Below are 16,345 nucleotides of genomic sequence, written 5' to 3'. Positions count from 1 at the left end.
TTTTTTTCCTTACTGGAAAACTTTATAAACGCACTGTAATAACAAAAAAAAAAAAAAAAAAAAAAAATTAAAAAAAAAATATTAAAAAAAAATAAATAAAAAAAAAAAAAAAAAAAAAAAAATTAAAAAAAAAAAAAAAAATAAAAAAAAAAAAAAAAAAAAAAAAAAAAAAAAAAAATTCGGAAAAAATTGATGTTTGAATTATAAAAAATTAATAATTTTCTTTAAAAAAAAAAAAAAAAAAAAGAAATAATGTTCAGGTACTTATGCATGCATTTTTGCTATGCAGAATATATAACTTTAATATGTATTAGCCCATGCATTTTTTTTTTTTTTTTTTTTTTTTGTATTGTTGAAGTCGGGCACCTCAAGATTAAAAAAAGAAAAAAGAAGAAGGAAAAAAGAAAAAAGAAAAAAGAAAAAAACATTTAAAATTATTGTGTGTAAGTCTCAACATATATAGCATACAATTTTGTTGTCATTTTATTTCTCACGTGAACAATAACAATGTATATAAAGTTGCAATTCATGTCGGTTACCCTTTTTAAATGAGAAAAAATCGAATTTATAATAATTTTACAACAAAATTCAAGTCCTTTCCCCAGCTCTACATAAAGTACATAATTTTTATCATTATTATTTGATTACGTTTCCTCCTTGTATTTATTTTACTATTTTTCTTATTTTATATTTCCTTGATTTCTACATTCTTAATTTCGGTTTCTTAATTTTTATTTCCTTAATTTCTACTCTCTTAATTTCCACTTTCTTAACTTTTTATTTCCCCTTTTTTTCTGCCAAAATGAGGCCACTTTCGATTAATAAACTCAAAGAAAACATATCCATATAGAACATCCCAGATGGAAATTTTGTGTATGTCACATTTTGCATCACATATATATATGTATATATACAGCTGAGTATATATATTTACCTATTTCTCTCTCACCCCTGGTTTCATCCTTCATTTTTGTAAAATCCTACGCATTCTTAATGAATAATAAAATGAACAGAGAAAACATCGTCTCCATACAATCACAAGTTTTTGATGGATTTTGTGGAAATAATGTTGCTTCATTCGTTTTGAGAAGAAGGGGACATGTGCCAAAAATACTGAACACCGTTCAGTATTACTCAAAATACAAACATAAGGGTGTCGAAACAAAACATGATGAAATGAAAACCATTTTAAGTGAATTCAAAGCAGAAATGGCTAGTTTGAGTTCTAATGACAATAATAATATACACTTTTTGACAGGATATATTAAAACAAAGGAATGCGTCGAAGCTGTGATTAACAGCATTCTGGAATTGAAAAATGCCAAAACTAAAAAAAAATGTGATCACATGAATGGAAAAATGAAAGCCACGAAGGAGAAAAAAGAAAACGAGAACGGTCATACCATATGTTATCATGGCTCCGATACCATCCCTTACAATGACCATTGTATCGATAATTCAGAAAAATACTGCGTGGAAAATTTAATTAATTTAAATTTCTTCTGGTTATGCGATCCAGTATTGGGAGATAATGGTAAACTATATGTGGACAAGGATGTTGTACAATCCTACAAAAGTTGCATTCCGTTCGTTGATATAATTACTCCAAATCAATTTGAATTGGAATTATTATGTGATATGAAAATAAGTAGTGAAAATGACGTGATGAAATGTATACTTTTTTTATTAAATAAAGGCATCAAATTAGTTATTGTAACCTCAGTTCACTATTTATTCGACACAGATCATCTGTACTTATATGTTGGTTTTTTAAATAACAAAAAGGTAGTCAGCTTCAAGTATAAAATATTTAGATTCCATTTTCACGTTTGTGGATGTGGAGATTTGTTTGCATCCCTGCTCCTCTCATTCATACTTAGGCACCGGGGAAACATTCTTCTGATCATTTCAAAAGTTCTGAATATATTACACGTAAGAAAAGAAGAAGCACATTTTGAGAGAGTGAGAAAGAGTGAGATATATAGAGAAAGAGTGTGAAGGAGTGAGTGAACGGGAAAGGTCGATCGAGATGGGAGGAAAATAGAACTCTGGTTCTCCTGGTTCACCATGTGAATGTACAGATAGCCACACGGAGGCAATATATTTACGCATGTTCGTTCATCCTGTTTAGCTTATTCTTATATTATTATTACTTGTTTTATTTTATTTGCATATGCCTGTAAATACATGTTATGCCCCATAAATTTTTTTTTTTTTTTTTTTTTTTTTCCAGAATGTTATAAAAAATAGCCTAACCTGGGAGGAGCTGAAAATAATAGGTTAGAGTTTTCAACTAGTTTCCCATGTTGCAAAAAAAAAAATACATTCCCTATCGTTTTGTTCTTTGCGCACGTGTGTCTGTGTTCACGTTTCTGCAAGTTCTACCTTTTTGCAAGTTCTACCCTTTTGCAAATTCTACCCTTTTGCAAATTCTACCCTTTTGCAAATTCTACCCTTTTGCAAGTTCTACCCTTTTGCAAGTTCTACCCTTTTGCAAGTTCTACCCTTTTGCGAAATATTTTTTTCAGCGTTTTTACGCATCCATGTCACTTTTCTCCACATTTCCTCCCAATTTTTTTAGAAAACCAAGATATAATAGCCAGTGATGGGTTATGTGACAATTTAATTAAAGAGGAACCAGTTTGTGTATCTTAACCCCACCTAAACTTATGCATCTTCAATTTTGCCTCTTTTTTTTTCTTTCGTTTTTCTTTTTTTTTTTTTTGGTGAAATGGCATGCCCATTTTAGCATTAAAACGAATTCGTTCAAATTTGTGATATAAATTTATCCTTTCTGATTTAATATATGTGGTCAACGTATTTATGAACATTAATATAATTCAACAAATTAGCAAATTCGCAAATTAGCAATTTGACTTCAAGCTATTTTGTTCATATTTTTTTTTTTTTTTTTTTTTTTTTTTTTTTTTTCTAATTTTTTTTTTTTTTTTTTTTTTTTTTTTTTACCTTTTAAGGTAAATTTTTTTTTAAAATTAAAATTTTTAAAATAACTTTAAAATATTTTTTATTTTTTTTTTTTTTTTTTTTTTTTTTTTTTTTTTTTTTTTTTTTTTTTTTTTTTTTTTTTTTTTTTCCTAATTAGCTTTTTTTTATTTTTTTTTTTTTATGACCTGTTAAGGTAAATTATTTTTTCAAAATGAATAAAGGTACCCCCTTAAAAATATTAATTTATCATCTGAGTAAATGCATTGATGTACTTATGCTTTTTAATTATCATGTATGAATAATATAAGGACAATTAAATCAAACTTTACACGTTTCCCAAAGTGCGCCTGTGTTCAGCTGATGTTACACACGCATATCAACAATTTGTTGCAATTGAGAACAAGAACCACATATGAAATTCACGAAATTGTACCTATTTGGTATGGTAACAACTCTAATCATATCTTTTTTATTTTTCGTTTCGATCGCATAAAAAACTGCCTGACCAAAAAAAAAAAAAAAAAATGTCCTATGGCTGGTTAACAGAAAGTACATTATTCGGAAAAAAAGAAAAAGTAATTGAACTAAGCAAAGACAAGTTATTCAGCGAAAGTAAAGATAATAAGAAGAGCGAAAACAGTATCGATCAACTAAATGGAATTGTGAATTCATACCTTCAAAATGTAAAGGAAAATAAAAAAAATCAAATAGGGAGAAAAAAGGTAACAGTCGAGGGGATGCTTATATAGAACTTTTGTCATATGCATGTGTGTATAAACTACCGCAATAAAATACTAGGAAAATCGTCCCTCCTTTTCTCACATTAAAAAAAAAAAAAAAGTTGTACATAAATTGAAAAATAGTAACACAAATATGTAATACCATCTTTGATATGCTCATTTGTTGTGTATCCGTTTCCGTAATTCAATTTCCACCTATTTTACATTCCATTTTTCTCTTAGTCAACGTTTTTTTATTTTTTATTTTTTAATTATTTTTTTTATATTTTTTATTTATTTTTTTTTACATTTTTTTATATTTTTTTATATATTTTTATATTTTTTTATATATTTTTATATTTTTTTATATATTTTTTATTTATATCGCTTCCCTTTTCGCAGCTGAGTTATCATGAGAAACTATACAATGGCAAAAATGACGGCGTGGAGAAACGGAACAACCGAGACAAGAAACTAACATCAGTAAAAAAGCAAATAAACAAAGTAAAAAAGTATGAACAACTTCAGAAAAAAGGATGCAATGACCCAAAGTGCTTAGTGAATTTTGAATCAAAGAAGGAAATAGAAAATGAACTGGAAGAAATACGAAAACTGAAGGCTCAAAAGAGTGGGCAAAATTATGTAGAAAATTGAGGAATTAATTATAGACATGGAAGAATAATACAGGGATAGGGAAGGGGCGAACGGGATGGCTCATATCCAAATTGGAACAGATTTGCTCAAAATGAGATCTGTTGGGTGTAGACAAATATTTTGTATGACCCTTTCAATAACCTGAAAAAAAAGCCTCTTCGCAACCTTGGTGTAAGTAGGTATCCTCCACGTATAAGCAAACATATATGAATGATTTGAAACACACCAAAATGTTAATACAGTATATACAAAAAAAGTCCAACTGAAAATAACAAACGAAACATTCTGCATGTCGGAAAATCAAGCAATAGGAAAATCAAGCAATTGGAAAACCAAGCAATAGGAAAACCAAGCAATAGGAAAATCAAGCGTTAGTAAAGTTACACTTTTTTAAATAAAAATTCTGAAAATCGTTGTACTCCCACTTTGTTGAAAATGTATCCCCCTTTTTCCATTCTAGTAATGTTCTTATGAAAGTTTTGTGAACTTATTTTTATGCATCAAGGATGGTTTATTTATTTACTTTATTTTTTTTTTTTTTTTTTTTTTTTTAGTCTCTTCATTTGTTAATGTCTCACATTGTGTTATTCCGTCCTCTGGGGTATTATGTTAACTTTCTTAGTTATAAATTAATTCCACTTTTTTTTAAATTATGAACATTGCATTTTTTTTTTTCTTTTTTTTACCATGTCCATCGTCCCTCTTCTTCGTTTTCGTTAAGGTGGTCTAATAAATGGATCATAAAATTTTTTTTTATTTTTTTTTCTCCAATTTCCTGTTTTATGCTCGAAGCAGATAAATACCAATTGAACATTTCATTCCTTTTGCTTTCGCATAAATGTGAGAAAGAGTCCTACCAAAAAGTGGACGTTTATCATGGGTTTGATATTGTGGGAAAAATGTACAATGAAGTGGAACACATGAAGCAATTTATTGAAAATGTAAGGTTTACACACAAATATGACTACATTTCATATTTTTTTTTTTTTTTATGATCATCGGGTTTTCGTGCTGTACACCTTTGCTTGGAGCAGTATATTCCTTCCTAAAAACCATGGTATGCAAGTGTTTGAAGCTTTAGATTTAATTTTGCATAATTTTTGGAATAACTTTGGGAATATTTATCCTTTTTAAAGAGCGAACATTAAAAATGTTTTGCTTTTTCACATTTTCACCAAAGTTATACAAGTACATTTCCACACTTTTTTGCACAATTTTATTCTTTCTTCCGCTTTTGTGCAGTTTTGCGAATTTTTTTTTTTTTTTTTTATGCAATTTCTCCTGAACAAGGAATAATTTTAAAAAATGTTTTCCACTTTTTGTGCACACTGGAAGGAGAAAAGGGGAAAAAATCGGCATTTTATTCTGAACGTTCATGTATTTTATAATATTTAAGGTTTTTTTTTTTTTTTTTTTTTTTTTTTTTTTTTTTAAATGACAATATGCCATTTTGTAGAACAAATGGGAAAGGTATATTTTCCACTGCCAAATGTGCACACATAATTGTTCATCCAAATGTTCCATTCATGTGTTTTAAATCGTATGAAGATTGTTACTGTTTCATATTTTGACATTTTTTTTTTTTTACTCAAAATAAGAGTTTAAAAAGAAAAAGAAGGCAAAAAACTTTGTGAGAGAGAACCGCATACAGGAGAGAAGCGTGTAAGAAAAAACTGTATGATCATCGCCTCTTCATATTAGACAACGTGAGCCTTTTTTCCCTCAATTCTTCAAAATGAACAACCATTCGGTATACAACAAATTCAACTCCACACTGTCAGTGTTTAATAACAACAGCAACTTAAATAGTAGCGTATACATTTCAGGAGATAAAAAATCTAAATCAAGAACATCCTTGAATGCCTTGTCATTTTACAAATCCAACGCATCTGTATATATAAAGAAAGTGGATAAAACTGATAAAAAGGAAAATGTAAAAACACTAATTCGATATTTGGGATGGAAGAATTACAGTGGGAGTATATCTCCTAATTTGTTCAAAAATCCAAGTGTGACAGATTTGATAAATATATGGAATTTTATATTTAAGCATGTTGACCCCTTAATTGAAGTTAATAAAGACAATTATGGAGAAGTAGTATTAAGCTTTTATAAAGATATTGGGTACCCATATACGATCTCTAAATCAACATTGGTTGCACCGACCACCGGTTTGCAATATAATACACATTTGTCTGCGTTAGCATGGCTTTGTCAGCTATTAATTTTCGAAGCTGAATGTTTTAATGACATAAATGAAGAAAAAGATTTGAACTGTTCATACGATTTTAACGAAGATAGTGAAATAAAAATGGAAGATTTTATTTTACAAAGCTATAGATCATACATTAACAAAGATGAAGTAAACGCAAATGATGTATTGAATGTAAAACTAGACAAAGAGATTAGTAGGTTACAAAATGATATAAGTACGAAAAGCGAAGATATTTTAGAAAAAAAAAAAAAAATTGAAGAAATAAAAAATCACATGAAAGAAAATGAGGAACTTATTAAGAGAAATAAAGTACTATGTGATGAAAATAAAAAAATAAAAAATCTTTACACGAACAGCTTGGAGGAAACAAAAAAGCTAGAAAAAGAAATTGAAATGTGTAAAAAATCAAATCAAGAAGAAAAGACAAAAACAGATAAAATCATAGAACAAATTAATAAAGTTAAAGAAGTGTTGCAAAAACAAACATTAAATAAAGCACAATTCTTACAAATGAATGAAGATATAGAAAAAAATAAAGAAAAAATTGAACATATCAAAAATGAAATCAAGAGTTTAAATAATGAATATCCAGGCCTCAGTGATAAATTGAATAACAGAAGTAGTGATTTAAAAAAATTAGCCAAAAGTGTTAATGAAAAATTATCGGAAATTTTACAAAATTTAAATATATATAGAAATGTCTCTTCCTCTGAATGGAACAAAATAAACAATGTTACTATCAATGTAGACTCTTTCACAGTTGACAATATGTTGAATGTAAGCTGGAAGGATACAAAAAGCAATATCAAATCTTTCATTGAAGCGGATAACGAAGAGCTAAAAAATTCTATAAACCTCATTGAAGATTATGAAAAAAAAGTTAAACTCCTCCAAGATGAGATAGACGATTTAAAGGAGGATATACAAGACAGGGAAAATAAAATCAAAAAGTTGAATGATGATACGGACAAGTTTATCAATACCTCTTCGGAGAAATTTAGTTGTATCGTTAAACAAAATGAGGTTCGTCAAGGGATACGTCTGTTCGAATCCCTTTGTTTGAGTTTGTCATTTTAGATCCGTTTTGACCGATTAGAGGTGGTGTCGATCCGCCTCGACCCGTTTGGATCCATTTCCTCTATTCTTCTCATTTATCATTATCTTTCCATGATGTGTATTAATATGTATCATCCATTTGATCAACCTTTTCATTTCTTTTGCACCCTTGCAGAAAATGTTGGAAGAAGCCAAGGAGAAAAGTGTAAGATTTTTTTTTTTTTTTTTTTTTTTTTTTCTTTTCTGCATTAATCTCAACGATATGTACACACCCGATTATCCATTTGTACTAATTATTAACAAATTGTGAAATTATGAAATTATGAAATTATGAAATTATGAAAATAGGATTTTACTTCACTGATGAACATTTTTGCTTTCAAACATGTGCATAGGGGTCATACAATAATTGGAGTGTATATATATTTTTTTTTCCTGGTGAATATATATTTCCACTATACCACTCTTCTTCTTCTTCTTCTTCTTCTTCACTTCAGGACAAAGCGAACGAAATGTTAAAAGAAGTCATTGCAGAGAAGGAAGAGAAAGAAAACGAATTTAACAAAATTAAAATGGATAACGAAAAAACATTCAAAGAGAAATTATTTACACTTCAAAAGGTAAGAGAGGGAAAATTTGTTCTTTCAATGGAGCATATTAGGACAATTTTGAGGCATGTGTTACATTTTCTTGAGTATAAATATGGAGTCAATATCTTTCTTTGACGCCGTGCAAGCGAAATAAAATAAAAAATGGAACAAAATTGAGCAAAATTGAGCAAAATTGAACAAAATTGAACAAAATTGAACAAAATTGAACAAAATTGAACAAAATTGAACAAAATTGAACAAAATTGAACAAAATTGAACAAAGCTGAACAAAGCTGAACAAAGCTGAACAAAGTTGAACAAAAATGAACACAACACAGCGGAAATAATAAGTGGCGCAATGAATGCCCTAACTGCTTAAACATACGAGGAATGCAAGCTCATTACTTAAACACTAACTTGTAACTTTTCAGACATGTACCCTTCTGATGGAATTAAAAAGCTACAGCAAATCTTATGTCTCCATGTAATTAACACAAATGGATCAATATATGCACGCGCAATAAAAAAATATATATATGCGTGTGTCGTTTCTACATAAACATTACACTCTGTGCACTTTCACATACGTATCTTTCAAAGTTTCTTTTTGCACACCCACATATATACACACGTGCATATGAATATATATATATATATATATATGTATATAAACATATATATGTACATTTTTTACTCCAAACTTACAGCATGCTGGATGAAAAGAAAAGAGAATTAGAGTTGTATAAAAATCTTCACAAAAGCGTGATCGAGTAGGTTGAAAAATATATGTAGGAGTAAAAAAAAAAAAAAAAAGATCGAAGGGGGGAGGTAAAAAGATTATTACATTTTTCCTCTAAAAAAAGTGTATAACATTTTTGATCACCTGTCATGGGCATAAATTTGTTGACACAATGTCATTAATTTGCTGAATAGCACGTTGTATATTTTGATCATTCATTTTAATAGTATTTTCTATGTTTTGTATTTTTTTTTCCAAATTTTCAATGTCAGACTTTTCTTTGTTTTGTTTTTTTTCAAGTTTATTTACGTCTTCTAATTTCTGAATTTCAGAACATAAAATTTCATAAATTTCTTTTCTTTTTCGATCTTTTTTAATTTCATCCAATAACCCATGGTAAATTTTATTTTTCTTCTTTATGATTTTCAATCCTTTTATATTCTTTTTTGTTTTTTTACTTAAAAAAAGAAAATCCCTCCGTAGGCCATGTAATTCTGTATGTAATAAATTTATGTTACTTCCAATTCTGTTGAAATATGTGTATCCATTTAAGAGTGATAAATTTTCACTTAACAAATTCTTCTTTATTTCCTCAGCTGTGCATGTAGATTCTGTTGGTGAAGAATTCTTTTCATCTTCCACCTTTTCACCATCATCTTCGCACCCTCGTTTTCTGGCACTGCTACTATTGCCACTACTATTTGCAGTACTCTTTCCACTGTTCTGATATTCGTTCGGTTTGCATTGGTTCTCCCCGCTTGTTACTGATGCAGATGTTGGGATGTCTTTTACAAATAACTTTATTGATTTGTTTATGCAAAGAGAGAGATCTGTCTTGGGTTCAAAAAGACTTTGCAAACAACACCCAGCAAAGGCGTCTTCCATAATGTGTCTCGCTCGAGGGGGGTGGGAAAAAAAAAAAAAAAAATTGTAGCACTTTTATAATAACGCTTCAGATGATTAAGGTGCTGCTTCAGATGATTAAGGTGCTGGTGATGAACTTTGTCTTGATGTCCTCCCCCCCTTACCGTTTCAGTTAGGAATTATATGTCCTTGTTCATTGTGTATTAATGCATTTTGGTTTAAGCAAAAAAAAAAAATACCTCAAGAGAAATGGGGCTAGATACAAATAATCAGGGATGGTGGTAAATGGGGTTGGGATGTCACGTTTGTTAGATATCTCTGTACGGATTGTACCGTACTCCCCACTACCATAAATTCTAACTCATCTAGTACTTATTCTCGAGATTCAACTGTAAGCACATGTTATTCACATCAAGCCATACAACGATTAAGCTTGAGGGATACTTATGTAGAACACAGATATGTTCCTACTCTTTTTTTTTTTTTTTTTAATTAAATTAGGGAAAAAAAAAAAAAAAAACACTGATATAAACTCAACGGATAAAACAAGCATTCACTATATTTATTGAATTGTTATAAAATTTTTCTTCCCTAAATGTACAGTAAATAAAGTGAAATAAAATAAAGTAAAAATAAAAAAAAAATAAAATTATGCCAATAAATTTACTTCATGTTCAGGTGAAAACATCATGTACAGTATTCTAAGATAATCCGTTTTCCCACCTCCGCTTATGTTTTCCTTTCCAAATTAATTTAGAATAAAATGTTTTGGAAAACGGATTAGAAAAGCAAAATGAAAAGCACAGTGGGAGGGAGAAAAATCATGAGCGGCGTTGCGCAGAAATATGGTACATGCATGTTCATACAAAATTTGTTCAAATGTATGCATGTTCATACAAAATTTGTTCATATGTATGAATGTTCATGCAAAATTTGTTCATATGTATATGCCTTTTTGCAAAGAGATGGCGACGATGCATGAGTTTTTCTTCCATTCCATGCCCCTCCCCCAGATTTGTTTTTACTTATTGCAAAAGGTAAGAAATTTTCAGTGAAAAATGAGTGCCGATTGGCCTAAATTACCCCTACACACACACCCTTGCCAAAAAAAAAAAAAAAAAAAAAAAAAAATATATATAATAAATAAACAAATCAGTAAGTCAATCAATGAATGGATGAATAAATCAACAAGAACAACAAGCTGGAAGTGGGTACTCAAATAAATCACGTTTTGCAAAAACGACAAGATTTTCCACTTTGCCCAGTAGCAAGAAGAGGCCTCTGCACGATTCTCAGCGAAGCTGATTTCCATTAAATTGATAAAGAGGAAAAAGAAAATTTATTTCCCTGCCCAAAGCATATAATCACTCATTATGTGTGTAGGCGCAAAGAAACACCACAAAGTAGCAACAAACAAGAAAAAAAAAAAAATAAATAAATTAATAAATATATAAATATATTAATAAATATATAAATATATTAATAAATATATAAATATATTAATAAATATATAATTATATTAATAAATATATAAATATATTAATAAATATATAATTATATTAATAAATAAATGAATTAATAAATAGATAAACAAGTAAATGTCGTGACCGTTCCTGCAAAACATCTCCGAGGGGACGGACTGGACAGAGTTCTCTGCAGGGACATGCATTTTCTTCTCCTTTATGCGACATTTGGCATACACAAATTAGTAACGAGTTTCGCACTCTTCCTACAGCACTCCTATTGTCATTCACCATACGATAGGAGTTTATTTGTAAGGCAGCATCATCATAATTGTAGAACATGGTCGATAAAAAAAAAAAGGCATTATGACGCACTAAAATGTCAAGACAAAAATTTGAATAAACATAAAAGAAGTTGGCCACATATTATAAGCTCTTTGGAATCCCCAATAGTTGGAATACCAATTGGTGACAAGTTCAATCTTGACCATAAGGATGATAACAAATTGGGAATGTCATTTTTCCCCAGTAGTGTAAAGGATGGGAATACTTTTAAGTTAAGCAAAGAAATTCCACCTTCTCATTTGAACAGAGCTAGGCTGAACACATTATTGTGCATGGAATATTTACCGGACTCATCCAAAGCATACTTAAAAATTGTCTTGGAAAAATTCAAGACAAGTGATTTACAAATTAAGGAAAATATTTTATTTCACTACATTTTGAAGTATTTACATGGGCGCAACTGCAATGGAGAAAAAATTAGCGTCGAAAAAGAGACCCAGTTAATTAACCACATTGAAAATAACACTTTGAAATTTATTTCTGACCATGCAAGAATTTTGAAGAAATGTGTGAAGAGGAGGAAAGAGGTAATAACACAGTTGAGGATAATGGACAGTGAAGAGGAAAAAATACAGCAGCAGGAGGAGCAGCAACAGAAGCAGCAGCAACAGGAGCAACGGCAACGGCATCAGTCCCCGCCTTCTGAAAACAAAATTATCGATGCATACCTAAAAATTAAAAAAAAATTGAACGTAATTTTGGTGAGCATAAAAAGCGAAAGAAAAACATACAAAATGTACAGGAAAATTAAGAGAAATATTTCTTTTTATGACACACTTGATCGACTCATCATTTTGAATTTTTTTTATCGACGTGCAAAACATAGATTTGCATTACTCTTTTTCAAAAAGTATATTTTCAAAATTGGAAATAAAAACAATTTATTTATCATTAATTTTATTAACAAGTTAAGGGAAAAAAATGTACTTAGCAGCTATATTTTGAATCCAAATTTAGCATACCATGCGATTTTTCATTTTCCCGAAACTTTCAGTAAGTGTAAAGACAAATTTAAGTGGATCATGCTACCTATTAACACTTGCAATTATATTGAAAATTATATCAAGGAGAATGTTTTCTTCGGATGCACGTACCCAAATGGAAGTAAACGAAATAGTGGTAATGGCTGCCAATCAGACACGAACTTTTTAATGTACATAAACATGATGAACTCCTTTTTAGAAAAAAGAAATTATTATTTCCCAGAACTATTCCTAAAACAGTTTTGCCTGTACTATTCAGAAAAAAAAAACATTTCATATGATCACAAATGGTACTATTTCTTGATCACATTATCCTTTTTAATGAAAATATTTTATCTAAAAAAAAGGTATCACGTGAGAAAATGGGAAGAAGTACTTTCAAAGGAGCAAATAAACCATCTCCTTAAAAACCGTGTGACAATATACGATGATGATATTTTTAGGGACAGAAAGAATTACCTCATCACATATGCAGAAAAACGCCTGAACAGTCAGGTAATATCTTATCTACTGGAAAATATGCAATCTGATGAAATGAATAAACAAGGGGGTAAAGAGAAGAGCGTTACAAAAGCTTATTCCACTTTGCTCCTATTGCAGTACCTTTTCTTGCTTAATCTAAACCTGATAAATGTGAACTTTGTAAATAGAAGTTCTGCAAATCATTTTGAAAATTTAGAAATTAATAACGAAGAAATGGCGAATAAAATGAGTAGGAAGGAAATTATGAAACATGTCCAAAATGATGACTCATCAGAGATTATAAGGATGGAAAAAAAAAAAATTCCATTTTTGAAAAATGAAACAGTACTACCCCAACAAAGAAAACGTACCTTTTTATACATAATTAGGATGTATAAATCAATTTTATCAAATGATTGTGATCAGACAAATGACACTATTCTTATGTACAACAATATATTTGATGAGTTAAAACTTTTTGTGCAGAACTATATGTCAGACTTAATGGAAACATCTTTACACAAAGAACGTGAAATATATCACGAATTGATGATGAGCCAAAAGGGTATGTTACTGCTATGCAAAATAAATACATGCCTTTTTTTTATGCTCTTGTCAACCATGGACATATGTAATTATAAAAATATCGCATTAAGTTTTTTGCAAGAAAATGAAAAACTACTAAGAAATATCCAACCACAGGTACTAGAAAGGATCATGAGGAAGTTTCAAAATGAAAATAATGCAAATAAAGAAATGGAGAAAAAATCGGCTGACTTTATTCTAGATCATGTTATATCAGCTTATGACACAATTTACAAAATTTACAAAGAAATAACCAGCTGTTATGATAAGGAACATATCAAGAAACTGATCAAAGTTTTGCTTAATGTATATCAAGCAGAGGAAGAAAAAACCACATTGAACATCTTTAAGAGACCTATTTTAGCATTAAATTTGAAGCAAATATTTTTCATTTTTTATGTATTAAATAATTTTAATTTGCACTATGAGATTACTCAACTGTTTAGGTACCTTATGAAAAATAGGAACTTTCGAGGAAAATTCAGGAAAGCAAATTTGAAAAAGGGAGAAAACGACATCAAGTGCAAAGATGAAGAGGAATATCTTCTGTGCAGAAAGATTTTGCACATTTACTGTAACTCGAATTTGTGTATAAATAATTCGGTCCATTTCCCTGCTGCTGAAAAGTGGATGAATAAGCACATGAAGTATTTTTTTTTCTATCGTGACCCTTTGTACATATTCAACCTCCTAATTAAAAAATATACAAGAAGAAAAATTCATGACAAAGGGAGCAACATATGTACCATCAACCATTATGAAGCGACGATGAAAGAGATTTTAGAAAAGATGGAAGACAAGAAAATATTTCACAGTAAAAATAGGAAAAAATTCATTAAAAGTAAAATTTTCAAACGATTTTTTAAGGAACATATATACACTCGCGTAAGTGAAAAGGAGTATACACTAATTTTTTACGGATTAATGAAGTACTTATACAAAAATGAAGAATTACTTTTTACCCCCATGAACCCTGATGCGTATAGAACGCATGGTAATAATGAGAATGTATTCCCAGGAAAATTACTACATAATACAGAGTTTATGTATTTACATTTTTACTTGACTTGGCAAGGTTATCTGAAAGTTCATAAAATGTCCAAGATCAACTTTTTAATGTTTTTGAAAACTTCTTTGCTTATGAATGATATGGAAAGTTTTGAAAATGTACTTTTGGAAAACCAAGATAGGACATCAAAATATGCTATTTTTATTAACTCCCTTTTAAATAATCACATACAACTGTATCATTTTAATATCAGAATGGACATGTTAAGCAAAGATTTAGTTGCACCTGTAGATATGTACCTTGTGCACAAAGGTCAGCTTACCATTTTTAATTTAAATTACTATCAAGTTGTAAAAAGGATACACAATTTTGGAAAATTTAGTACACAATGCAAAGTTATGCTCTTCATCGATTACAGAAAATGGTTCACCAACTTGATAAATTTACATTATCTTTTTAAACTTCCATTTTTACACAATGAAAACTTTTTATCATTCCTTAAGGAAAATCAAATACTTCTAAATGAAGAAAATTTCTGGAAAATTTCTGACCTTGTCATATTTTATGGAAAATGTATGAACAAAAGAAAAAAAATTCTTGAGTTTTTTTCTGAACATAGGAAATGCTTTCACGTTCACAAAAATAAACTTATCAAAGATGCTTTCGTAGTTTCTTTCAAAAATTAAGTCAAACAATATCAGGAAAGGTTACACATATTTTCATGTGCTACTAAGTGTGTGTTTTTTGTGCAAATATGTAGGCTTTTGTCAATATTTTGTCAATACCGCTTTTCAAGTTGTCATTTTTTTTTTTTTTCCCCCCCCCATGTATGTGCCGTGCACACATTAGGCCGATAATTTTATTATATTGTATTATTTTGTTATTTAGTTTTATTATTTGATTTTATTTTGCTATTTAGTTCTAGTTTGTTATTTAATTTTATTATGCTATTTTATTTACTTTTATTTATTTTTTTTTTTTTTTTTCGTTTTGTTCATAATTTTTTTTAACAAAAAGCTAGCTATTTCTTCATTTCTTGCTAGTAATAATTTTTTTTTTTTTTTTTTTTTTTTTTTTAATCCACTTTTTAACTCCACTGTTCAATGAAAATTTGCTTGGATAATTTACACCCTGAAAAACAACATTCAGTTGTAATTGCCTGAACAAGACAGGTTATATTCTTGCATCAATGTGTAAAAAGGGAATATCAATTTGAGGGGATATTTTTTTTTTGGACAACTTTTTTTTTAAGTTTTCTTCATTTAACCTGAAAATGGAATGTAATAGTGCTTTTTTCTTTTTCTCTTAAGGCTTACTTTTTTGGAGGCCTTATGAATGATAGGGGAATGGACAGCTGAACAGGCACAATATATATATATATATATATATATATATATATACATTTTATTATGTTTCACCTCTTGGTAGATTAAAATGGGAGAAGACCTGAATGCTTACAGCATTGATTTTCAGTTGATGACGTGTTTCACGAATGAGAAAAATGTCTTTTTCTTTGCTTTATTACAATTTCAAGTGCTTCTTTATTTTTTTTTATTTTTTTTTTTTTACATTTTCGCGAACCTTTGGCTTGTTCTCTCATTTATGCCTTAACAGTGATAGCACTTTTTCAGTAATATGAGTTACCCCATGCTTGCTTTATGTATATTCTTGCGTTTAAATAGTCTCCCGATTTGTGATCCCTTCTTCCTCTTTTG

The 16,345-nt window shown here is 29.2% G+C and overlaps 5 protein-coding genes across 5 annotated transcripts; 4 read left to right on the top strand and 1 right to left on the bottom strand.

Annotated features, from left to right (window-relative positions):
* Positions 1-993: 993 nt before the first annotated feature.
* PGO_113170 (pyridoxal kinase) lies at positions 994-2,655 on the top strand (the record flags this gene model as incomplete). Its single annotated transcript, XM_028688651.1, has 3 exons — positions 994-1,932; positions 2,234-2,279; positions 2,582-2,655. 3 exons carry the CDS (start codon positions 994-996, stop codon positions 2,653-2,655), a joined length of 1,059 nt encoding a protein of 352 aa, XP_028544452.1.
* An 815-nt stretch (positions 2,656-3,470) lies between these two features.
* PGO_113160 (hypothetical protein, conserved) lies at positions 3,471-4,319 on the top strand (the record flags this gene model as incomplete). The annotated part of the gene is made up of 2 exons (XM_028688650.1): positions 3,471-3,668; positions 4,068-4,319. 2 exons carry the CDS (start codon positions 3,471-3,473, stop codon positions 4,317-4,319), a joined length of 450 nt encoding a protein of 149 aa, XP_028544451.1.
* A 1,735-nt stretch (positions 4,320-6,054) lies between these two features.
* Positions 6,055-8,954, top strand: PGO_113150 (hypothetical protein, conserved; the record flags this gene model as incomplete). The annotated part of the gene is made up of 5 exons (XM_028688649.1): positions 6,055-7,557; positions 7,766-7,795; positions 8,088-8,210; positions 8,612-8,664; positions 8,888-8,954. 5 exons carry the CDS (start codon positions 6,055-6,057, stop codon positions 8,952-8,954), a joined length of 1,776 nt encoding a protein of 591 aa, XP_028544450.1.
* A 112-nt stretch (positions 8,955-9,066) lies between these two features.
* Positions 9,067-9,804, bottom strand: PGO_113140 (hypothetical protein, conserved; the record flags this gene model as incomplete). The annotated part of the gene is made up of 1 exon (XM_028688648.1): positions 9,067-9,804. One exon carries the CDS (start codon positions 9,802-9,804, stop codon positions 9,067-9,069), a length of 738 nt encoding a protein of 245 aa, XP_028544449.1.
* Positions 9,805-11,446: 1,642 nt separating this feature from the next.
* On the top strand, positions 11,447-15,316 carry PGO_113130 (hypothetical protein, conserved; the record flags this gene model as incomplete). Its single annotated transcript, XM_028688647.1, has 1 exon — positions 11,447-15,316. One exon carries the CDS (start codon positions 11,447-11,449, stop codon positions 15,314-15,316), a length of 3,870 nt encoding a protein of 1,289 aa, XP_028544448.1.
* Between the last annotated feature and the right edge of the window lie 1,029 nt (positions 15,317-16,345).

The sequence above is a fragment of the Plasmodium gonderi genome (genome assembly GCF_002157705.1).
Source record: "Plasmodium gonderi DNA, contig: Chr11, whole genome shotgun sequence".
Classification (NCBI taxonomy): Eukaryota; Apicomplexa; class Aconoidasida; order Haemosporida; family Plasmodiidae; genus Plasmodium; species Plasmodium gonderi.
The sequence above is the reverse complement of the archived record's forward strand: the minus strand, read 5'-3'. Positions and strand labels throughout refer to the sequence as shown.